General features: G+C 38.3%; 1 protein-coding gene and 2 long non-coding RNA genes across 11 annotated transcripts in view; 2 read left to right on the top strand and 1 right to left on the bottom strand.

Annotated features, from left to right (window-relative positions):
* Positions 1-929: 929 nt before the first annotated feature.
* Positions 930-25,850, top strand: part of LOC126764858 (uncharacterized) — a 139,296-nt gene continuing 114,375 nt past the window's right edge. For 6 of the 9 annotated variants that reach the window (XM_050482480.1, XM_050482479.1, XM_050482487.1 and 3 more), the window contains exon 1: positions 18,012-18,139. In XM_050482480.1, coding sequence (XP_050338437.1) covers positions 18,089-18,139 — 51 coding nt within the window. In that variant the 5' untranslated portion in view covers positions 18,012-18,088. The other 3 variants (XM_050482484.1, XM_050482481.1, XM_050482483.1) reach the window with 3 other exon arrangements.
* LOC126764982 (uncharacterized) lies at positions 4,558-5,461 on the bottom strand. The gene is made up of 3 exons (XR_007668196.1): positions 5,227-5,461; positions 5,107-5,138; positions 4,558-5,052 (listed from the first exon to the last, which is right to left on the bottom strand). It is a non-coding gene; the product is annotated as an uncharacterized LOC126764982 (long non-coding RNA).
* On the top strand, positions 12,926-14,913 carry LOC126765030 (uncharacterized). The gene is made up of 2 exons (XR_007668245.1): positions 12,926-14,374; positions 14,781-14,913. It is a non-coding gene; the product is annotated as an uncharacterized LOC126765030 (long non-coding RNA).

Below are 25,850 nucleotides of genomic sequence, written 5' to 3'. Positions count from 1 at the left end.
AGTATGCTCTGGGCATCAGTAACTAGATCACCTTTGGGGGTTCTACAAGAGTATGCTCCGGTCTTGAAACCTTCTGTAAGCCGCCTCATTTTTTCGTAGAATTTTCGAGCATTACCCCTGTCGGTAATCTTTAGAGGATGTATTCTGATTGTGTATATAGTATATGTCTATATTCTCTCTTGTTCCCACTTCCTAATACCTTTATCCTGAATGCCGAACTCGCTTCTAGGTTTTTAATTCTGGTCACCACCCCAGTGCTACATCCTTGTATGTACGTTAGAAATGGAGTAATGACTTCCGTATATATCCACATGACTATATTTGCCTTAAGGCCCCAGTTCCTGCTAAGTATTCGTTTGCTGGTGTAATAGGATATACACGCCTTATTTAATCGGGATTCAATGTTAATTTTATTATTCAGTTTAGTATCGGTTTAAACGTTTAGAGAGGATTAAATTGTGGTATTTTTGTTTTACTCGTTAACTTTATCAGTTCCGTTTTACTATGTGTTTAAATGAATAAAGATTCCACTCACTCTACCTGGAAAAAAACTGGCGCACCCTAACAAAACACAGATCAATACACCACAGTCGATGTCACCACAACACCAATACAACTCGCCGCACTTGTACACCAACACACTCAACAAAAAGGATGTACAACGTGATAGCAGACACAATTCGCACATCAACATACGCTTTATACATTCGTTTTTAGACATGCGATCCTACGTGGCGTCACGAAAATGCCTCTTCGATCATTCAGCGGTGCGGTTTGCGATTTACATTCACAACGATCCGTACACCTATTTTTGTCGTCCAAAGATAAATTAATATTTTTATAAGAAGTTAATAAACATTAATTTAAATGATTGTACATTTAATAACGTGAGCATTTTTTTAAACAATATTTAAAGTGGTTAAGACTTTTGTGTGCAAATTTGGTCAGAAAATTATTCACTGGGTTTACACCCATTTTGTGTAACCTTCGTAAGCCATCTGCATATGTAAATGCATATGTAAATAGGAGGAGGATCACCTCCATTAAGGTGAGGGAGTTTTTCATGTGTGTCGCTGAGCCATTTGATACTATAATCATCCTATTCATAAGCATAGATCTTATACATCCGCAAACCATGTCGTCAATACCGCCATGTGACAGACAACCGGTAATTGTGCTATAATTGAGTATGTGAACCACTTTTTCATATAATGTTAAACAATCATATAAATAATATTATTATAATCTATTTACAATACTATACTTTCGTAATACTTTCGCGTAATACTCCTTTCAGCCTTGGCGGCTTGCGACGGCGCACATAGGATCATTTACCCTCAAAAACCGGACAAAATTGAACATTACAAACTTCAGCGATAATACTCAAAATTTATTTTGTTTGGTACCTACATAAATAACCGTTCTACAATGAACCGATTAAATGAATGACCTTCAGGCCGCTATATTGCTACACAAGTAGTCGGAACCTGGACTTCGTTCAGAACGCACATACTAATTCGCGAAACTCTCCATTGTTCTCGAAATTGCAAGTGGTTTCTTTTATTGCGTGAACGGAATTCTTGATAATATTTTTATGGATTCAGGACAACATGGTATGTATTTAATATTAATGATATAAAAATTAATTTAGTTAATGTATTATAATGTTTTTTTTCGGGAAAACAATGAATCATTAAAAAAACTAATTTTTTTTTAATTTTTTAGAAATTAGTGTTTTTGTTATAGTGTCTGGCGAGGTCGAGCTATAAATTATTTTTCCTAGTAAACTAAAGGGTTTCTAATTAACATATAAGCTTAGTCTTTCCCCTCTTTACAAAACAAAAAGCGCGTTGAAAAACGTTGGTCAGTTGCATAAAATGAGTACTGCTTTATTTATTTTTTTTATTAAATACTGAAATCCTGCTTAATTATTCTATACGGATGGTATATAGATTGCATAAGGGGGCTCTATCGGAGCCGGTGTGAAAATTGGACAATAGGGGTGGCACCGCCCACTTACTGGTGAAATCCCATATCTCGGGACCCGACTGACCGATTTCGACAAAATTTGGAACGTAACATTATTTTTATTTTGCTGTGTCACTCTGTGAAAATAAGCGAAGTCGGACGACAACCACTCCAGTACACAAATAAAGAATTAATTAATATAACGGAATAAAATTTTGCGGTAATAATTCCTTTAAAGTAAGATACCTTTTGACCAATAATTGTCTAAATCCAACCAAAACTGTTCAAGCCCCTAGGTAACGAATATGTGAACCCGATACCAATAGTTGACTTTTGACCGAAAGTATCGTTCAATGTGTGAGATATGAAATTGAAATTCACACAGAATCCTTTTCTGACAATAGTATTTCATAATGTCAAAAATGGGTTGAATCAGGTCAATACTTTCCTCACCCCCCATATAGGTCACTTTATGTTGGATATATCCGCCAATATTTCAGTCGAGTCTCAATGAAAATTGCAGAACATATTTTATTCATAACAGTGTATCTTTGCGCCTAAAATAGATACAATTGCGTGAAAACTTGACCCCTCCAACACAACCCTCCCATCTATATAACTATTACCAAGATTTTCGGACATCCACTTAACCTTGCTCCATCTGATTGCTGATTGTATGTAAGGTATCTAAATGAAATCGAGGGAACATTTTTTTGAGTATGTAAAAATAGATCAAATCTGGTCGGCACTACCCCCTTCTCAAATATATTCAATATAAAATGTTCGGTTGCACGCGAACTTAGTCCTTCCTTACTTGTTTTATTTTAATATATTGCATTAATATATTTAATCATGCATTTTTATTCATTTTCATTCATAACAGCACTTTAAATAATTTTGTCCGGTTTTTGAGAACAAACGCTCCTATGTGCGGTGCTCTAAAAAAATAACCCTGGTCGAGTCAATACCCGGGGTGACTGAAGTATTTTCGCGTAGTTATACTTTCCCTATACTTTACACTTTATTACATAAAATTATTATATAATATTAAATATTTGTTTATTAAATTTAAATAAGAAAATACAGTCAAACCTGGATAAGCGAGAGTTTAAATGAGCAAAATCGCATTGTCATTTATAGAGATTTCTCACTAACCCGAGTTTCTCACTAATGCAGGTACATACAGGCGTTTCTCTTTTAAGGTTGGTACGCAGCTCTCAAGTAATTGCTCAAGAAAAAAAATACATTATTTCTCAAGTAATTTTGGCAGCTGGTTACGCATTGTGAATGATCTACATTAGAAGAGCAAGAGAGAATAAACAAAGAAAACAAACTTTGTGCGTAATATGTATGTGTGTATGTGTATGGTAACATAAATATTTTTATTGAGATTTAAGAAATGTTGTTGATGTTTGGTAGGTTTTATACAACATTTCAAAATGGAATATACTTCATAATAATGATTTCAACTAATTTAGGATGAATTTGACGATTACTTCGATTTTCCTTCAAGAAACAATTGTTGATTTGATGTTTCTTCGTAAAATAAGGTTTGCCATATTCACATTTTACTGAAAAAAGTATCAAAAATTGGTACTAGATTTCTTGAGAGCTGCGTACTAGCACAAGTAAGTTTGTCGCAGGAAAGTTTCTTGACCGTTTCTTAAGCGTTTTTTTATATGAAGTTTTTACGTTTCTTGGGAGCTGCGTACTAAGCTTTATAGGGGTACGCAGAAAAATGTAATATGATAAACTTGTGTGCATAATATGCACAGCATGATGTTGCAGACAGATCTTTCCTTCGCAATTGATTAACTATAAACCAGGAATAAAGGGATGTCCAACTTATTCCAGTGTGAGAGCGCTTCAAAATTAGCGTTTTTTATAACATTTTCCATTATGGCCAGATTAAACAATATCATAATTTTTGGGGATTTAAATTAATGATACGAATAAAAATTACTATATAGTGGTTATTTATTATATGAAGAAACTATTTAATTCTTTTTAAAGTATATTAATATTTTCCAGTGAGAGAGGAGTTGGACATCTCTTTATCTCTGCTATAAACTGAGTAAGTTCAGAGGCACACATGTCCATTTGAAAAGAATGCGATAAAATAGCAACGATATTTAGTTCTACGCAATAGAATATGCACAATATTGACAAGAAAAAAAATACAAAAAAATGGTAAGAAATTCCACGAAAATTAAGAATGAGTCATAAAATAGCAGATGTTAAATTTGTAATTTGTTTTGTCATTTGTTACTGTATGTGTGTATCTTTTATGTTTGTATATATTTTTATTAGCTATAGTTCCTCCTAATAAAATGCATAACTAAATAAAGCTCGACCTTTTTGGTATAGAAAAATAGCAATCAAAAAATTTCGCCCTGGTTTCTATCTATATAATTATAGATATATAATTAAAATATTTATCAAGTAAAAGCTTACTTGTTGAAACGCCAAAATTAACCAAACAATTCCCTGCAAGACGGGTAGCTGTTAGCAAACGTGTAAGCGGCTTGTTATTGTTCACTTTTGCATTTGTTAAAATATTGTTACTTTTGTTCAGAGAGTAGGAAAAAAGTAACACATAGCTATTTGATGTTCAATGGTTATCTCGCTCTAACCAATGGCAAATATCGCATGCTGCCTTGTTCTAACAGAATACATGCATTTGTTAGCAAATCTCTTCACAGTATGTTACGGGTAACAAATTCTTTTGTTAGCGCATTGCTTACCTATGTGTTATGGATAACAAAAAGTATTTGTTACCCGAATATCTGTTAGTGTTATTATTTTCGTTATCAGTTTGTTACCTATAACATATAAGCATGTTAGCAAGAACAAGCAGTAACAAGATTATCTGTTACCCATTTGTTACTTCTAGCAAATTCAATTCTTTTAAATAAAATTCAGTTTTTTATTATTTCGCTTTATTTAATAATAACATCAAAATAATCGAATATTTACTTAAACTAATAGCGAGCTCCACGTAATGCTCGTCCTCCAAGTCACCGGTGATGCGGCTAATTGAATGGTGCGTCTTTGTTATACGCATGCAAACGCTCCAAATGATTTCTGTAATATTAAAAATTTTAATTACACACACGACATTCAATTCACAATGCTTACCTTTTTCTCGTTGTTAATCTTTTTCGTTTACTCTATATAAAAGAAATTAATAACACATATAGTATAAATGTATATAAGAAAATAATTATAAAATATCGAATAATGAAATAACGAACTTACCTCTTTAAAAACCAAAATAAACTGCGCTTTTGGTTTTCTTTTTCTTGAAAAATTGGGCATTCGTCTCTCCTATTCTAGCAAGTTAATATTACAATATGTTTAGAATGTCGATAGTTTTTCTCTATCTTACTTACGTATTTTCCCATTCAATTGAAAATTCCAGAAAATGTAACAGTGTTAGTGAACAGCTGAAAATGTTTCAATGTGTTTGTGCAATCTGTTACCTCCGTCTTGCAGGGTTGGGCATTTCATTAATATTTAGATAAGTTTGAATGCCGATAGTTTCTTCTCCCTCAATTTTGTGAACAGCTGGAAATGTTTTAATGTGTTTGTGTAATCTATTACCTACGTTTTACAGGGTTAGAATGGGTTACCTATGTTAACGTAACAAAATAAATTTTTAAATTTCAGTTGATAATATTTTCTAACGAAAAAATTGGACATTAAGACATTGGAATACACAAATTTAGTTTTTTTTAAGAATCTATAAAGACATATAAAAAAATATGATTACAGTTTAGGGAGTTAAATAATTAATTCTATTTTGTCTCGAACATCTGCTACGCTCCAGCTGGCATTCATCCAAAGTGATATGCAAACTTTTTCACCAACTGGTATGGGTGCTAACAAAGGAAATGTCGAATGAGCGTTTGCGTTTGAGCATAACCGCACAACTGTCATTGGTAAATCGCTCACATCTTTCACGCATTCAGCCAACGTACTCGTTGATGAACTAAAGGTAAAACACTTGAAAATATGTTAATCAATTTTCGGGAATAATACACTTGCAGCAGCTAATTGCTCTTCCGCAAATGCTGTCAAAATTCTAAAAGAAAAGTTGTTCCTTTTATTAGCGATTAGAAGGATTAAAGTGACTGGAGGAACTATTCTTTGTTGTTACTTTATTTATACGTGGCCAATAAACTCACAATTCACATAATTGTACCAGTTTCCGGCGGACAATGCATTTTCTGAAGGTATCGAAAATGTTGAAAAAGTAATGTGCAATTTATTTGTTTACACCTACTTCCATATTTAATTCAATGCATTTATGGGGTGAAAGCACCCATACAAGCAAATCGATGGTATTTATTTAAGGCCTCCATTCGACAATCTTCCGCACAGTATCAAACTTTACAACATTGACTTTGAGTAAATTGTTGCAACTATGGTGTTGTTGGATCGTATTCTGGCAGAGTTATTCATGCATTGTTATTCGCCAAACGAAGCACATATTTTCCAACTGTTTCTAAAGGTCGCATACATCAGAATTTCTACCTGAAGTTAAAAACAATTCAATAGTGTGTAGTAGGTTCACCCAAACTCTGCGCGACATTTCTGTCAAAGTTCCTAATGCCTTCTGTAAACGCGTATCATTGCCATACAAACTGAAAGATTGGAATCAAATGCTTGCATGGGAAATTACCTCATTTGACGAAGGGCTCGTGTGGAAAACTTTCGCAAAAATTTCTGCGACAAAGTTTGGTTATCTCAATTAAACAATTAAATGTAGTGATTTGAAATTTGGAAATTTTTCAACAAAATAAAAAAAGGTATATGAGAATAATAATTGCGGGAATTTTTAAAGTTTGAAAAGCCAACTTTCTGAATCTGCATGTGATGGTTATTTTTGAGAAACGAAAATTAATTGATGAAATTTTAGTTTGAATGAAAAAACCAAAATTCCTATGTTAAATGAATGGGAACCTAAAAAAAAATAGCGACCCCTTAGAGTTAAGCTACAGCGCCTGGCTTGAAGAAGGTTTTTGTGTAAGAGTTGAAAAAAATTTCAAATTTTTTTTAAGCACCCTAATCTCTATACTTCAGCAGAAAACCGATCCGTAGGGTGCTCGTCATCCGCCGCACAGGCAACCGCAGCAGTGGTGATATAAAAAACGTTTCTTCCAATCCAGTGTTTGAGATTTCACGAATTTAATCACGCTGCGGAATGTGAAAAAAAAACATCCTGTAAATTTTGTAAAAATTCAGATCTTTACATAGAGAATGCGTCTTGGATAAGTTAAACTGAACTGAACTCACAGAATGACTGATGACGAATCCGACAATTGCGTTATGCACTGCATCCGAAATATTTGTTTGTATACGTATGTAACGAAATCGTAGTTAGTTTGTTTAATTTATTCAAAATTTTGCATTATAATTAGAGATTTTTTAATATAAATTTTTAATTTGCTAATTTGTTACCTCTATACGCTCGCAGAAACAAAATATTTTAGGTAAATTTTGCAGTGAACGTGTTCTATAACGGCAAATTATCCAGAGCCTCATTTTGCTGTGCTGTTTTACGATGTATACCAACGATGTCTTAATAATGCCCTTAAAAAAGTTTGAAAACATACAGCATTAACTACAATGTAATAAAATTGAATATCAAAATTTTCTAGAGCAGTTTTCTAATTTTTTCAATTAACCCAGGGTATTTCACCAAACTCTTTTTAACAAACGGACGTCACATACGTGTTTTAAATTCACAATACTTCTTCTTAATTGGCGTAGACACTCCTTAGGCGATTATAGCCCAGTAAACAACAGCGCGCCAGTCGTTTCTTCTTTTCGCTACCTGGCGCCAATTGGATATTCCAAGCGAAGCCAGGTCCTTCTCCACCTGGTCCTTCCAACGGAGTGGAGGTCTTCCTCTTCCTCTGCTTCCCCCGGCGGGTACTGCGTCGAATACTTTCAGAGCTGGAGTGTTTTCGTCCATCCGGACAACATGACCTAGCCAGCGTAGCCGCTGTCTTTTAATTCGCTTCACTATGTCAATCTCGTCGTATAGCCCATCGTTCCATCGAATGCGATATTCGACGTAGCCAATGCGCAAAGAACCATAAATCTTTCGCAGAAACTTTCTCTCGAAAACTCGTAATGTCGACTCATCAGTTGTTGTCATCGTCCATGCCTCTGCACTATATGGCAGGACGGGAATTATGAGCGACTTATAGAGTTTAGCTTTTGTTCGTCGAGAGAGGACTTTACTTTTCAATTGCCTACTCAGTCCGAAGTAGCACCTGTTGGCAAGAGTCTTCCTGCGTTGGATTTCCAGGCTGACATTGTTGGTGGTGTTTACGCTGGTTCCAAGATAGACGAAATTATCTACAACTTCAAAGTTATGACTGTCAACAGTGACGTGAGAGCCAAGTCACGAGTGTGACGACTGTTTGTTTGATGACAGGAGATATTTCGTTTTGCCCTCGTTCACTGCTAGACCCATTTTCAGTGCTTCCTTGTCCAGCCTGGAGAAATCAGAACTAACGGCGCGGGTGTTGAGACCGATGATATCAATATCATCGGCATACGCCAGCAGCTGTACACTCTTATAGAAGATGGTACCTTCTCTATTTAGTTCTGCAGCTCGAACTATTTTCTCCAGAAGCAGGTTGAAGAAGTCGCACGATAGGGAGTCGCCCTGTCTGAAACTTCGTTTGGTATCGAACGGCTGGGAGAGGTCCTTCCCGATCCTGAGGGAGCTTTTCGTGTTGCTCAACGTCAGTTTACACAGCCGTATTTGTTTTGCGGGGATACCAAATTCAGACATCGCGTCATAAAGGCAGCTCCTTTTCGTACTGTCGAAAGCAGCTTTGAAATCGACGAAGAGGTGGTGTGTGTCGATTCTCCTTTCACGGGTCTTTTCCAAGATTTGGCGCATGGTGAATATCTGGTCGGTTGTTGATTTTCCAGGTCTGAAGCCACACTGATAAAGTCCAATCAATTTGTTGACGGTAGGCTTTAATCTTTCACACAATACGCTCTATAGAACCTTATATGCGATGTTGAAGGGGCTAATCCCACGGTAGTAGGCGCAGTTTGTGAGTTCACCTTTTTTATGGATTGGGCATAGCACACTTAAATTCCAATCGTTGGGCATGCTTTCGTCCGACCATATTTTACAAAGAAGCTGATGCATGCTCCTTATCAGTTCTTCTCCGCCGTGTTTGAATAGCTCGGCCGGCAATCCATCGGCCCCCGCCGCTTTGTTGTTCTTCATGCGGGTAATTGCTATTCGAACTTCTTCATGGTCGGGCAATAGAACGTCTGCTCCTTCGTCATCGATTGGGGAATCGGGATCGCCTTCTCGTGGCGTTGTGCGTTCACTGCCTTTTAACAGGCTGGAGAAGTGTTCCCTCCATAATCTAAGTATGCTCTGGGCATCGGTCGCTAGATCACCTTTGGGGGTTCTACAAGAGTATGCTCCAGTCTTGAAACCGCCGCATCTTTTCGTAGAATTTTCGAGCATTACCCCTGTCGGCCAGCTTATCAAGCTCTTCGTACTCACGCATTTCGGCCTCTTTCTTCTTCTGTCTGCAAATGCGTCGCGCTTCCCTCTTCAACTCTCGGTATCTATCCCATCTCGCACGTGTTGTGGTCGATCGTAACGTTGCGAGGTAGGCAGCTTGTTTTCTCTCCGCTGCGACACGGCACTTCTCGTCGTACCAGCTGTTCTTTTGCACTTTCCGAAAACCAATGGTTTCGGTTGCAGCTGTACGTAAGGAGTTTGAAATGCCGTCCCACAGTTCACTTATACCGAGGTTTTGACGAGTGCTCTCAGTGAGCAGGAGTGTAAGCCGAGTAGCAAATGGATCGGCTGTCTGTTGTGATTGCGGCTTCTCGACGTCGAACCTTCCTTGTGTTTGTTGACGTGCGTTTTTTGCTGCACAGAGGCGGGTGCGAATCTTGGCTGCAACAAGATAGTGGTCCGAGTCGACGTTAGGATCTCGGAGCGTACGCACGTCTAGAACACTGGAGACGTGTCTTCCGTCTATCACAACATGATCGATCTGGTTGGTGGCTTTTCGATCCGGAGACAGCCAGGTAGCTTGATGTATCTTCTCGTGCTGGAATCTAGTACTACAGATAACCATATTTCGGGCCCCGGCGAAGTCAATCAGGCTCAACCCATTTGGGGATGTTTCGTCGTGTAGGCTGAATTTACCGATCGTAGTGCCAAAGATACCTTGGCGTTAAAGTCACCAAGCACGATTTTGACATCGTGGCGGGGCAGCTCTCATAAGCGTGTTCCAACCGCTCATAGAATTCATCTGTGGTCACATCGTCCTTCTCTTCCGCCGAGGCGTGGGCGCAAATCAGCGATATGTTGAAGAACCTCGCTGTGATGCGGATTGTGGCTAGACGTTCATTCAACGGAGTGGATGATAGTACTCGGCGACGGAGTCTATCCCACCACGAATCCAACACCAAACTTGCGCTCCTTTATAGTAGATGTCACAAGGACCTACTCGTCTCTGTCCTTGTCCCGTCAATCGCATTTCTTGGACGGCGGTGATGTCAGCCTTTATTTTCGCGAGGACATCAACCAGCTGGGCAGCGGCACCTTCCCAATTAGGGGCCCGGACATTCCAGGTGCATGCCCTCAATTCGTAGTCCGTTTGCCATGGTCGTCATCAAAAGGGGGGTCTCTCATCCGAGGCTTGTTGTTCCTTTTCATTGGGGGTGTTTTTTACGTTGCGGGCCCCAAGCCCAGCGCACAACCCTATGCAGGGAATGTTTCGCCTTCTCACTTTAGCTCGCCTTCAAACGGATGTTCTTAGGCTACCCAGAGGATACTTGGTCAAAGACCGGAAGTCGTGAGCTGCTTGAGTCATATGTAAAACCATCCTTTCTGGCCACTCCCAAGTGAATGGCGATCAGAAAACTTTCCTCACTTGCGTGAACTTCTACACATGACTCCATCCTCACAACACTACGGAAAATAAAAAAGCTAATTTTTAACCCAATTCTATGTCGTAATATTAATAATATTCATTTGTTGTGAATATGCTTTTACATCATTACTCATCTCCACAGACAATGTACAATGCTAAGATTAGAAATAAAGGGATGTCCAACTTATTCCAATGTCAGAGCGCTTCAAAATTAGCGTTTTTTTATAACTTTTTCCATTATGGCCAGATTGAACAAAATACTAATTTGTGGGCATTTAAATTGAAACACCCAACATTTAGAACGTATAAAAATTACTATATAGTGGTTATTTATTAAATGGAGAAGCTAATTAAATATTTTTAAAATATATTAGAACAACTGACTTTTGACCTTTAAATACCCAATAAAAGGATTTAAAATTGTTTGCTCTCAATCATTAAATGTTTTTAATCATTTTTCATTGAAAATGATACCATGATGCTTCAAATTACAAAACGTTTCATCAAATAACTTTAAATTGCACAAATTTATTTAATTTTCATTGTTTTACATTTTTTATAAGTGGTCTTGAACGATGCAAAAAATATCTCCGTTTACATATTTTTTTGGTAAGATTTCAATCTGGCCATCGCTCGATTCCAATTGATAGACTTCAAAACCTACTGAACTCGATGAGCTGTCAAAGTTCAGTAGGTTTTGACGTTTAGCAACTGCTGTCTCACTTCCAGTGAGAGAGGAGTTGGACATCTCTTTATCTCTGGCAAAGATTTTGTCAAATACATTGCCAAAGAGGTTGTGATGTCTGAAGCAGAGATAAAGAGATGCCCAACTCTCCTATCACTGGAAATGTGAGAACCGCCAGATCGAAATTTTACCGAAAATATATGTGAGCGGAGGGATTTGTTGCCGCCGTTCAAGATCGCTAATAAAAAATGTAAAACAATGAATACTAAAAAATGCGAAATTTAATTATATTTCATGCAGTATTTTGCAATTAGATGCATAGTAATCTTAATTTTCAATTACCAATGATTATTATTAATTGAAAACTAGCATGCTTAATGCACTCTATTCAATTTTAGATAGTTTTGCGATATATTAGAAGTCCAATATAAAATAACTTTTAATTGTAATAAATGGTAATTGTAGTAAATGGGAGGAATTATTCTTTCAAAGGCGTTATCTATTATAAAAATAGGTATGTGTCTATTACAACTTGCGGTTTTTGTACATTTAACATACTTCCAAGTATGAATAAAAAGACAAATACGCATTTATTTTTTAACAATATGCTTTAATGCTGCTGCTTCTCCTGAGTTGTTCTTTTACATTTTAAAATCTTAAAAATGGACAACCAGTAAAAGTGAGTAGTTTTGCAAATCTTTTAAATTTGCTCAATACATACCAAATTTAATAGTTTTGCAAAAATACTTATTTTTCTTGGCTGTCCTTTTCTATTTATTGTTTTGTTTGTTTTTGTTCACCTTACGAGGTGAGTGCTTTGTAATTTTTTTTGGGGTTTGAGCAAGAATAACCTCACAACGAAACTCAGAAATCTGTTGTAAGGTTTTATCATATTAGGCCTGAATAATTCGAATGATGGCGTCGGGTAGCTAGGTTCGTCCAGATATATTATATGTTTGAGATCTTGAGCTGTTTAAAATTTTTATGAGGATGAAGGAATTTATGTAGGAAATGAAAGAAGCAGAAATGTATTTAACTCTACAAATGTATCAAAAAAAAAAAGATTTTATATTTCAAGGTAATGTAATGTTGCATATTGTTTGCTTACCAATTACATGATTAAATTTATTCGTATATGAACAATGATATTTAAAAATGCAAAGAAAATAGCATTAAAATATTATCCATATCTTTATATACATATGTATGTGTTTAAAAGTCCGTTTACATATGAACTTAATCTCGTGATAAGCTTGTTCAATAATCTACCCGTTTACATAGGCAAATGAGATTATCAACTGTCAAATTTGTTATTTTTGTATCTTTCTTGGTGAATTGTAAAGTTTCGTGAATCAATATTTTTACTCGTGAACTAAAAAAGAAAAAATAATAAAAATTAAAGATATGGAAGAAAAACAAAAAAACGCGATTGTATACTTGATTACGCAGATTGCTGCCAGTAATAAGAAGTTGGCAAAAATACGGAAAAGACGACAACTTAGGTTGGAAAAAATATTAACTGAGATAAAAATGCAAAATTCCTTATTGCTTTTTGTAATAAATAACAATAGGCCAAAATGTTTGTGGAAACACGTAAGCAATTACATCATTTTATAAAATTCCCACTTGGCGTTGTATTGTAGGAAAGGCGCGGTAATTTTTGGGAGTTCGACGTTGCTTTTAATAGTGACCAATTCTTCAAGGAGAGCTCCAGAATGAGTCGGCAATCATTCAAAATTTTATGTAATCAGCTAACAAACATTGGCAAATGTGATACTACATACAGGCAATGTATTCCCTTAGAAAAAGAATAGCTATCGCTTTGTATGCCCTTGGTTCTTCTGCTGAGTACAGAACAGTTGGAAAACTATTCGGGGTTTCCAAAGCGTCTGTATGTTGTATCCTTAAAGACTTTTGCAGAGCGGTGTGGGACATACTATCACCTAAATATTTCGCCAGCTCATTTCTTACGCAAGAAAAAATTACGGAGTGCGTTGAAGGATTTAGAAAAATTGGATTTCCCCAATGTCTGGGCGCAGTAGGTAAGTTTATGAATTTGAAATATTTTACCCCTAACATGCAAATACAATTTATTTCAGATGGATGTCACATTAAGGTTAGGCCCTACGCATCTGATGCTGTTGACTATTTCAACTATAAAGGTTGGTACTCAATGGTTTTACTAGCCCTCGTAGACTACAAGTAAGTTAACAACATACATGTTTTGGAAAATACTTAAAACATTTTTTTTTTGATATAGGTTTATGTACATTAATGTTGGAGCACCTGGTCGTTGTAATGATTCCCAAATATTTGAAAAATCCGACTTGAAAAGAATGTTTCAAAACCCTCTGCTTAAAGAGAATGCGAAAAAACTTTGTGACACTAATGTCCCAATTGTAGTTCTAGGAGACTCGGTGTTTCGCTTTAGTCCGTTTCTAATAAAACCCTATCCCTATAACCAAGCCGCTGAGGATCACGAGAATATTTTCAATTACCACTTATCTAAATCTCGAAGGGTTGTGGAGATTTGGCCACCTGAAGGCAAGGTTTAGATGGATAGGGAAAGGATTTGACAAAGATATTAAAAACGCTATATTAATAATAAAATGTTCTTGCGTCATGCACAAATTTGTAAATGAAATGAAATGAATGATAGCATAAACACGAAATGGTTGCAAATGCAAACAAATTTCGAAAGCGCACACCCCCGAGAGCAACCTGATCCATTATTCCGACGACCCTAATGCAGAGAACATCAGAAAATCAATAGCTCTATTTCTATGTGAGTTTATGTGTTTTATTTTATACGTTCATTTTTTCATTTACAGTCAATCCATTTTTCATATTAATATATCACAATATAACAATATTAAATCATTAACAAAAGAAAATAATTCATAAGAAAAACAAAATAATTATTAAAATTTAAAATTAATATACATACATAACAATATAAAATAAAAAAAAATTCAAATACATATATATATATATATATATATATAAAATAAAAAAATCTTCTCCTAGACTAGATATATGCTTCGTGGTGTAAAACGTAATTCTCATCAGGATGGCATTTCTTTCTCTTTCAATTTGAAGGGCCTTCCTGCCATCCTCTTTAATTGCTCGGAATTCCTCCAAAAATTCATTTTGAATATTGTTTGAAGTGTGTTTTTTTCTTTTCCTTGCAGGTTCCTCGTCTACACACGGCAATTCTTCCTGGGAATAAAGCGTAATGGAAGAGCTGTTAAGGGGTGATGCACAGTCTACAACTTCGTGAACTGTTATAAATTAGTTTATAAAAATAAATATAAACTTTCCAAATTTCTGTTTTGTTTTACTAACCTGTGCTCCCCTCCACCAATGTTTCCAAATTGAAGCTTTTATAGTTCCCGAGGATACTATTTATTTTAGGGTAGAATTGCCATGTCGAAGGGCTGCCGCCAGAGGGACCAATAGATTTCCTCTCATCTCTGTAAAATTTTTTTTGTAATTTTTTGAAAACTTTTATATGAATAAATGCACATGCATATTAAATAAACTTACCTGTATTTATTTGTCAAATTATGTATTTTCACACGATCTTCATTCGCGGAATATACATGCCCCTTTGAGGCCATTTCTACAGACGTATCCTTAAAACCGTGAGAATTACGTTTTACACCACGAAGCGTTGGCAATTTTTCCTCCCACTAGCATAAAAGAAGTTCAACTTCCTCTTTGTTCCACCTTGATCTCTTTTTCCTGAAAAATTTACATATATTTTAAATAATAATTTTATTAAAAATTAGTTTACTAACCTCTTTCCCTCGCTGTCGGCCATTTTTGTTTACTTTGTCATTTGACATTTCTCCTCTTTTTCGCAAAAATTATCGATAAAATTAGGAATAACACCGCTAATCTAGTTGTGTAATCTGAGATTAATTTTTAATCTCGGATTAATTAGAAAGGAATTTTGTATGGTAAATCTCGTTTCTTAATTACGGAATATCGAGTTAATCTCGTTAATGGAGATAATCTCGTTATATGTAAACATACTATAACTACTATATTCCATGCTTTGCTAAATTTTATGTATATAGCATTATTTCTTTCAATTGCAATTTCTTTTTCTTAATTGGCGTAGACACTCCTTACGCGATTATAGCCGAGTTAACAACAGCGCGCCAGTCGTTTCTTCTTTTCGCTACGTGGCACCAATTGGATATTCCAAGCGAAGTCAGGTCCTTCTCCACCTGGTCCTTCCAACGGAGTGGAGGTCTTCCTCTTCCTCTGCTTCCTCTGGCTTGTACTGCGTCGAATACTTTCAGAGCTGGAGTGTTTTCAACCATCCGTACAACATGACCTTGCCAGCGTAGCCGCTGTCTTTTAATTCGCTGAACTATGTCTATGTCGTCGTATATCTCGTACAGCTCATCGTTCCATCGAATACGATATTCGCCGTGGCAAATGCGCAAAGGACCATAAATCTTTCGCAGAATTTTTCTCTCGAAAACTCATAAAGTCGACTATTCGGTTGTTGTCATCGCACAAGCCTCTGCACCATATAGCAGGACGGGAATTATGAGCGACTTATAGAGTTTAGCTTTTGTTCGTCGAGAGAGGACTTTACTTTTCAATTGCCTACTCAGTCCGAAGTAACACCTGTTGGCAAGAGCAATCCTGCGTTGGATTTCCAGGCTGACATTGTTGATGGTGTTAATGCTAGTTCCTAAATAGACGAAATTATCTACAACTTCAAAGTTATGTCTGTCAACAGTGACGTGAGAGCCAAGTCGCGAGTGTGACAGGAGATATTTCGTTTTGCCCTCGTTCACTGCCAGACCCATTTGCTGTGCTTCCTTGTCCAGCCTGGAGAAGCCAAAACTAACGGCGCGGGTGTTGAGGCCGATGATATCAATATCATCGGCATACGCCAGCAGCTGTACACTCTTATAGAAGATGGTACCTTCTCTATTTAGTTCTGCAGCTCGAACTACTTTCTCCAGAAGCAAGTTGAAGAAGTCGCACGATAGGGAGTCGCCTTGGCTGAAACCTCGTTTGGTATCGAACGGCTCGGAGAGGTCCTTCCCGATCCTGACGGAGTTTTTGGTGTTACTCAACGTCAGTTTACACAGCCGTATTAGTTTTGCGGGGATACCAAATTCAGACATCGCGGCATAAAGGCAGCTCCTTTTCGTGCTGTCGAAAGCAGCTTTGAAATCGACGAAGTGGTGGTGTGTTTCGATTCTTCTTTCACGGGCCTTTTCCAAGATTTGGCGCATGGTGAATATCTGGTCGGTTGTTGATTTGCCGGGACTAAAGCCACACTGATAAGGTCCAATCAGTTTGTTGACGGCGGGCTTTAATCTTTCACACAATACGCTCTATAGAACCTTATATGCGATGTTGAGGAGGCTAATCCCACGGTAGTTGACGCAGATTGTGGGGTCTCCTTTTTTATGGATTGGGCATAGCACACTTAAATTCCAATCGTTGGGAATGCTTTCGTCCGACCATTTTTTGCAATGAGGCTGATTCATGCTCTTTATCAGTTCTTCGCCGCAGTGTTTGAATAGCTCGGCCGGCAATCCGTCGGCCCCTGCCGCTTTGTTGTTCTTCATGCGGGTAATTGCTATTCGAACTTCTTCATGGTCGGGCAATAGAACGTCTGCTCCATCGTCATCGATTGGGAAATCGGGTTCTCCTTCTCCTGGCGTTGTGCGTTCCATAATTTAAGTATGCTCTGGGCATCGGTCACTAGATCACCTTTAGCGGTTCTACAAGAGTATGCTCCGGTTTTGAAACCTTCTGTAAGCCGCCGCATCTTTTCGTAGAATCTTCGAGCATTACCCCTGTCAGCGAGCTCATCAAGCTCTTCGTACTCACGCATTTCAGCCTCTTTCTTTTTCTGTCTATAAATGCGTCTCGCTTCCCTTTTCAACACTCGGTATCTATCCCATCCCGTACGTGTTGTGGTCGATCGTAACGCTGCGAGGTAGGCAGCCTGTTTGCACAATTGCAGTTTGAACAAAAAAAAAAACCAAAAAAGTGGATCGTTAACTTTCATCTTAGCTGGCATCATGCGACCAAAACCATCCATCCAAATGTTGCCCCCTCAAAAATAGTGTTGAAATATAAAAAACTCTGTCAAACATCCAAAATTACAGTTCAACGCTGGCAATGGTTGACATTAAATATATTTAGATATCAATTGCTATATATTAGCAATGTGCAATATCCAAGACAATAATTCTAGCAATACATATTTCTATCATTCTAATTTGACTGTTGATGCCGATAATAGGTATATATTGTCGCTTTTACATTATACCGATAGTTTTATAACATACATATGCGTGAGGGAAGTAAAGTAAAAGTGTTCTCAAAATTTTGAAGAAATGTCATCTGAAAAAGGATATCGGTCAGATTTAAAGGTGACATACGCATTTTAAAAATTTTGTATTTAATGTTGGTAATTTACGACTCTTTTGGCGCCATGGTGTGATGGTACATATGTATGAAAGGGGAAACTTTAGTATACCATCCCACGATTTCAGGGTTAAAAGTGGTATGGTTGGATAGGGCTGATGCTCCAGATTAAGAAAATATATAATTATAGCCGCCGCAAACTTATGGTTTTCGAGATATTTGCTAATTTAATTTTGCTATTTCTCGAATTATGGTTAGTTTTTCTTTCATATTATGCACTTTGGCTGGGATTTAGATTAGCATCCCCGGATTTCGGGGATAAAATGGGTGTCACTGGAAAGGTGGCGTTCTCCAGATCACGAAAATATATACATTTAGTTGCTATAGTTTTTAGTTGTTATAGTTTTTAAGATATTTGCATTTAAAGTTGAAAAATTGACAGCTTTTACATTGATAATTTGTATATTGTGAGTAACTTTTTCACTTATATTATGCACTTTTCACGTACTAGCACTTCACTCTAACGTTTCCGTGGTTTGTTTTACCTCTTGGCACGATTCCGATTACTTTGGCGGAGGGCTAAAAAAAAACCGAATTTCTGTATAATGGGGTATGTGCGGATAGGGGAGCTTCTCCAGAGAAGAAATATCCAAAAATAATATAAAAATACTTTTATTTTTTGAAATATTCACGATTAAAAGTTCAAAAATTTGCACTAATAACACTGGTATTTCTCTATGTTTCACTAAATTTTTTCACGTTTTTCACTCTGTATATTTAAATATACACTCTAAACATTAAAATAAGTTCACTTTGACTTTTATATTGTTATTTATTTATTTATTATTTATTATAATTGAGATTACAATAAATGTGAAAAAACTCTAGCAACTAGGGCTATCGGTTAATATATTGTTATATTTTACCTAAATTGATTAATTTAAAAATCACTTAGCACACTCATCGTTGAAAAGGTTAAGTTGTTTACAATTATGAGGAGAACGAGCCTTGCCACATCTTAACCAGCAAATATGTAGGATTTTTAACAATTTTTCTTTGTTTGCTTTTTCGCGTGATTCATTTTTCTATATTAACTATAAAAAAATTCTTTCTACATATGTATATGTGTAATATGTGATTTATGTGACTGAAGTACTTTCGCATAGTACTCCTTTCTGCGTTAAAATAAAAAAAAATATATTGAGTTTCGTTATAAAATGGGTAAATTTTGGTTATTACATTATATCTGTCAGCGCTTTCTATTTATTTTTGATAATACGTTGTTTATTATTACTATATAATATTACTTATTTGTTTATTAAATTAAATAAAGAATATATCCACATGAATGGATAGAGGAATTTTTGGGAAAAAGGCATTTCAGCGAATTTCCTTATTATCACATGGCAGCGCTCCATTTCGTCGTAATTTTTAGCACACACATGATGTTCACTACGAGTGTAAAATATAATTTTTAAAATAAAGATTTCTTCGGAAAAAAGACTTAAAAGTGTAAAATGTGGATGTATTTAAAAGTTTATAGTTTAATTCAATTAATTTGAAATGAAAAATGTGAGTAAAGTGTGTTTAATGTGGTAAAATAGCTTGTTGAAATGTTCGAATTTTGGGAATTTTTGAACTTTAAGGTCGAATATCTCGTAAACTAAGCGTTTGCGGTACCTATATTTTTTAATCAGGAGGACTTCCTCTTTCCAACGATACCTTCAAATCGCGGCGCCAAAGAAATCGGAATTGTGCCATTATGCACTTTTCACTTAGTAACACTTCACTATAACGTTTTTGTATATTTTTTTAAATATTTATTGAACATAAAGCTTTATTTTAATTATTTTGTTTTAGTTAAATTCAGTGCATTTGCACAATAAGAATAGGGTTGCATACTAGCAAATAAATGGTATAAATAAGCAAAAACTTTATACCCCAAATACATAAATGGAAAACGCAAAATCTTAAGCAATTTTTTATAAAAGAAAAAAAGTTGAAGAAAGGAGTTTTACGCGAAAGAACTCTGAACACCCCGGTGTTGGATCGACCAGGGTTAGTTTCTTTGCCGCGCCGCTGTAGCTGTTTACTTTCGAACACATGCCATCGATTCCACTGCCCGACGTCTATATCGTACAATCATCCATAACCTCGTGGAAACCCCCTCTGGTGGCTGCGGGAGTTTCGAGATGTAGAAGTTAAACAGTAGCGGGGAGAGGACACCACCCTGCGGAAGCCCCTATTTAATTCTTCTCAATTTCGATGTTTCACCCCGAAATAGTACGGATGACTGACGACCGTTCAGATAGTTCATGGTCCACCTCTTTAGCGTAGTTTTTTCGATGTCCTGCAATAGCGTTGTGTGGTTGACAGTGTCAAAAGCTTTTGACAGATCCAACGCTACGAGGATCGTTCTTTCGCAGGGTGGTTTCTGGTTGAGGTCACGACTTATCTGAGCGTTTATGACGCTAAGTGCTGTGGTGGTGCTGTGCACTTTTCGGAATCCATGCTGGTGGCTGGCTAGGCTCAGGTGGTGAGTGAAGGTCGGGAGTAGCAAGCCTTCAAGTGTCTTCACTACTGGGGAGAGGAGAGTTATCGGACGATAAGATTCCCCTTTGTTGCCGGGTTTCAGTATTGGGACCACTCTTCCGACTTTCCACACATCGGGTAATGAAGAGTGGTCAGCAACAGGTTGAGGACCTTAATGATGTAACTTACTCCCGTCGAGCCTAGATGCTTTAGCATCAGCATGCTAATTTCATCATAGCCAATACATTTGAACAGATTTTGAGTTATTGATGACACTCTGAACCTCCTCATCGGTAACACAACGTTTGGCCTTGTTTATCGAAGGGTGTAGTGTAAATTGCCGGCTAAACAAGCTCGCGCACTCCTTCGCGTCCGAAGAGGCATGTCCATTGAATTGAATTTCAACTCGGTCATCATGTCAGACAAAAACCTTGACAGTAGTCCAGAGCTTACTCACATGGTTGGAGAGGTTACAGGACCAAGTGCCTTATCCATTTTGTCCGCTCTTATTGCTTTATCATTTGCCGAATATGCAAATTGAGATCCTTTATTCGGGGATCACAAGGATCGGCATGGTGTAAGGTGTCGCGCACGTTAGCTCGTTGCTGGGAAATTTGGACGGAGTTCCGCGATTCTTTCAGCCGGGATAAAGCGAGTGGTAACTGCTGAAATCACCTTGCAGAATTGACGTTCGCCTACGATTATGTTTTTAGGAAAGGGTAAATGCGGATGCTTTCAGCATATATCCGACCCAGTTAACTTTCTTAAAGTGGCTGCGATTTAGAATAGCATCCCCCGATTTCGGGGTTAAAATGGGTATGTACAGATAGAGGAGGTCCTCCAGATAAAGAATATATATATTGCCGCTGACTTATCATTTTTGAGATATTTGCATTAAAAGTTCAAAAAAGAACTATTCAAAATGCGTGCTTCTCCGATTTATAATGCATTTTACACTTTTATTTTTAACTTTTATTTACTAATTCGTTTCGAATCATTTATTTTATAATAAATAGTGCAAAAATAACTTTACTTTTTAATTACAATCCATTTATTCGTAAAACCATTTGTAATGGAATAAAAATAAGAAAAAAGAAGGATTATGACGTCATAACTAAATTCATTATCGTGTGATAAGTAATGTAAAATCTTTCAGAACTCCCATCATATTGATAAATCTCGGTGTTGGATCGGCCAGGGTTACTTTTTTTTGAAACACGGCCCAAGGCCGCCAACGCAAAAAGGAGTTCGACGCAAAAGAACTGAGCAAGCCCAGGTGTTGGTCCGACAGAGGGATATTTTTTTGAAGCGCTGCCGAAGACCGCTAACGCAAAAAGGTGTTCAACGCAAAAGAACTGAGCACGCCCAAGTGTTGGTCCGAACGAGGGTTATTTTTTTGAAGCGCGGCCGAAGGTCGCCATTGCAGAAAGGAATTATATGCAGAAAACTAATGTATTATTAATTATAAATGTATATATTTCCTGTCATTAGGGTATTATTTGTTTTCTTGTTGTTGTTGTTGTTTTAACGGAGTACCTAATCCCCGTTAGGATGGTGAGGGTCACTTGTGTTGTCGTCGACGTCATCTAACGGGAGGCCCAAGAAACGTGCTGTTTCGACGGGGTCGGACCAGAGGAAGGAGGGTGTTAGATGGGTGGGGTTTATGGGGTATGCAAAGAGGTGGTCAGTATCATGCGGAGACTCGTTGCATGCAGGACATACGGCGGGCATGTCAGGGTCTATTCTGGATGTGCTGCCACATTCCTTTTCTCCAGTGCCTTGGCTACACTTTTATGAGACGTGTTGTCAAAGGCACCTTCGATGTCCAAGAACGCGCAACGCATCACCTCTCCATGCTCCAGTGAACTCTCTATTTCAGAGGTTATCTGGTACAGAGCAGTATTGGTGGATCTGCCCGCTCTGTAGGCATGCTGAGTCGCATGCAGTGGTGCTGTCTTCAGCGCTGTCGTCCTTATTTCATGGTCCACGATCTTCTCCATGGTTTTTAGTAGGAAAGACGTTAGACTGATTGACCTGAAGGATTTCGCCAATGAGTAGTCTTTCCTACCCACCTTGGGTATGAAGATCACCTTCGATGTCCTCCATACTTCAGGGATGTACGCCATTGCCAGGCTTTCCCTCAGCAGCCGAATCAGGAGAGGCAGTAAATACTGTTCCCCCTGTTGTAACAGCGCTGGAAACATACCAGTCACTCCCGGAGACTTGAATTCTTAAACGAGGCCATTGCCCACCGGATCGAGTCCGCCGTAAATAGCTGCTTGGCGATACTCCAATCCTCGCGGGATGGCCTGTGTTCAGTCACAGGTAGACACTGGTCTTCCCGAACCGTCTCCGGGAAGTGCGCACGCAGAAGCTCCGTCGCGCTGTCCTCTGCGCTGGCCGTAAATGTCCCATCTCCTCTTTTGAATGCTACTACTGAGTCGTTTGTGCCTCTGGCCAGAGCTTTATGAAGCCGGGCCGCCTCTGGTGTTGAGCTGACATTTCCGCAGAATCTCCTGAAGCTAGCCTGCTTTGCAGACCTAATCTCCTTATTGTATAAAGTGAGATAGGTCCTATATTCTTCCCATACCCCCGTACGTTTCGCTTTGTTGAATAGGCTGCGTACTTTTTTCCGGAGGTCTGCTAGTTTCCTTGACCACCAGGGACAGTTTCGCCTGTCTGTGGTCACTTGTAGGGGTCAGATGCCATGATAAGCGTCCGAGGGTTGCGTCTGGGGGGGAGTTTCCTGACGTCTACCTTTTGCGTGAACCTCAAAATCCTGTGGTCTGACATGGAGGGCTCCGTTGAGACTCTCCATTGCGAGACTAATCCATTTGCAGGCTCATTGCTCAAGGTGATGTCCAGCACCTCCCTCCTGTTTATAGTTATGAAAGTGGGTTCACACCCCACATTCTCTATCACTAAGTTGCTTCCTACTGTGCAGATGGATACTATCGATGCGTGAGAATAGGAAGATTATAGCTTCAAACGGCGCTGCAACACAAACAAGCTATGTGAGTAGAGGAACGCCACAAGGGGGGGTCCTCTCTCCGCTTCTTTGGGTTGCAGCGCTGAACGAAATACTACTCCAACTAAACGGTGGAGGAGTGAAAGCAGTAGCGTATGCAGACGATATAGTGTTGTTGGTTTCAGGCATGTTTCCTTCAACAGTCAGCGAGATTATGGAAAGAGCACTTCGTAGGTTAAACCTATGGGCTAAAAACAATGGTCTAGGAGTTAACCCGAACAAAACAGAACTGATGCTATTCACTAGCAGAACCAAAATACCTCAGTTTCAACTTCCGGTACTAAACGGTACAACACTCACTCTATCCCCCACAGCTAAATACTTGGGGGTGGAGATTGACACCAAACTGTCCTGGAAAATAAATATAGAAAAAAGAATAAACAAAGCATACATGGCCTACTATACTTGTAAGAAAATCGTCAACAAGAATTGGGGCCTTAAACAAAGTATAATCATGTGGATGTATACGGCTGTCATAAGACCTATACTTACATATGGAGCTCTGGTATGGTGGCCAGCGCTAAACAAACAATACAATATTAGAAAATTAAATGGAATACAAAGAGCAGCATGTGCGGGTGTTACGGGTGCAATCAGGTCATGTCCGACTGATGCGCTCAATGTGATCCTGCATCAACTACCAATGGACATTTTTATTCACAAAATAGCAGCTATTGCGGCGATAAGAATAAAAGAATTGGGAGGTTGGAATCAGCAGAACTACGGACATAGTGTAATTCTAAAGAAGTTCACTATTAATAAATCAGACTACATTTTCCCAAAGCTGGATTTCAATAGACACTTCCAGGTGAGGATACCATCTAGACGAGAATGGAGAAGAGGTTCAATGGTAGAGGAAGATACCACCTCAGTCTACACCGACGGGTCCAAAATGGACTGTGGAGTAGGCACGGGGGTATTCTCCGCTGATCTAGGCATATCTCTCTCTATACGTCTACCGAACTCGGCTAGCATCTTCCAAGCAGAAGTACTAAGCATAGAAAAAGCCTGCGAAGTTCTATTAGAAAACCACGGGAATATACATAAAGCAACTATATTTACGGACAGCCAGGCGGCCCTCCTGGCATTGTCTTCACCCATGACAAATTCCAGTACAGTTCACAACTGCAAGAGAGCACTAAGCTCAATAAAAGACAAGCTCCAGCTAAACTTGATCTGGGTTCCCGGCCACAGGAACATTTTCGGTAACGAAACAGCAGACGAGTTGGCAAAGGCAGGAGCTTTCCTCAATGAATCCAAGGCGGAGCTAATACCAAGCCCGCTAGGATCGATAAAAGGAGAGATCAATAGACAATTTCAGCAAATTGCAAACAACAGGTGGAAAAACATTACAAAATGCGTCATAACTAAACAATTATGGCCAACATATGACAGGAAAAAAACCAATGACTTATTAAATAGGTCAAGAAAAAGTATTTACAGAATAACAGCTACCACAACAGGGCACTGGCCATTTGGGGAACATGCGTCCAAACTCGACATCCACCAAGCACCAAACCTTGAATGGATTTCCACCAAAAGCATATCGGACATAAGTAGTTTCATCGAAACCTCAAAATGGTTTGAGAGAGAAGGTGAAACGTAATAGCAGATACAGGAGGTTCTACGAATAGTGTATCAAAATGGCACATCAAGTGCTAATTGAGCCCGATAGGGCTGCACTCCTACCTACCTACCTGCTTCCTACTATGTATTCTAAAAGGGACTCACCTCTTGAATTGCAGTTTGTACTGCTCCATTCCACATGGTGGGCGTTTGCATCGCACCCAATAATAAGGGGAAGTCTGTGCCTTATGCAATGCTCCACCAGCCTTTCCACCACCTCCGGGGCTGCCGTGGGTACCTCCCCTGGGAAGTAGGCTGAAGCCAGGACGAATTCCTTGCCTTCGAAGTCCCTGGCTTGCCCCGCCACCAGATCCTGCGTCAGGAACTCTGAAATACTGAAGAATTCAATGTTATTCCTGACAACTATGCAAGTTCTGGGTCTCTCGCTAGAGAGATCCCAGATTACCTTATTTCACTCCGTTTTGAAGTCTTTAACCTCTCTATGAACTCAAGGCTCTTAGATCAGCAGTATGCCCAGTTTCTCCGCTGTACAGGTACAATCTCCAACCTATCATATCGCATATTTTTTCCACCTTGACGAGATGCTGAGCCCCAGTTTCGGATTTTTCACCAGACCTAAGGCAAACTCATAGGGTTTGTCCCCGCATCGAGGGAGGAACATTGTCATGCTATGCATGATTGGCAAATCTTCCGCCCTCCTCAC

The sequence above is a fragment of the Bactrocera neohumeralis genome, unplaced genomic scaffold (assembly GCF_024586455.1).
Source record: "Bactrocera neohumeralis isolate Rockhampton unplaced genomic scaffold, APGP_CSIRO_Bneo_wtdbg2-racon-allhic-juicebox.fasta_v2 cluster10, whole genome shotgun sequence".
NCBI classification, from domain to species: domain Eukaryota; kingdom Metazoa; phylum Arthropoda; class Insecta; order Diptera; family Tephritidae; genus Bactrocera; species Bactrocera neohumeralis.
Note: the sequence above shows the minus strand (reverse complement) of the source record. Positions and strands in the feature narration are given on the sequence as shown.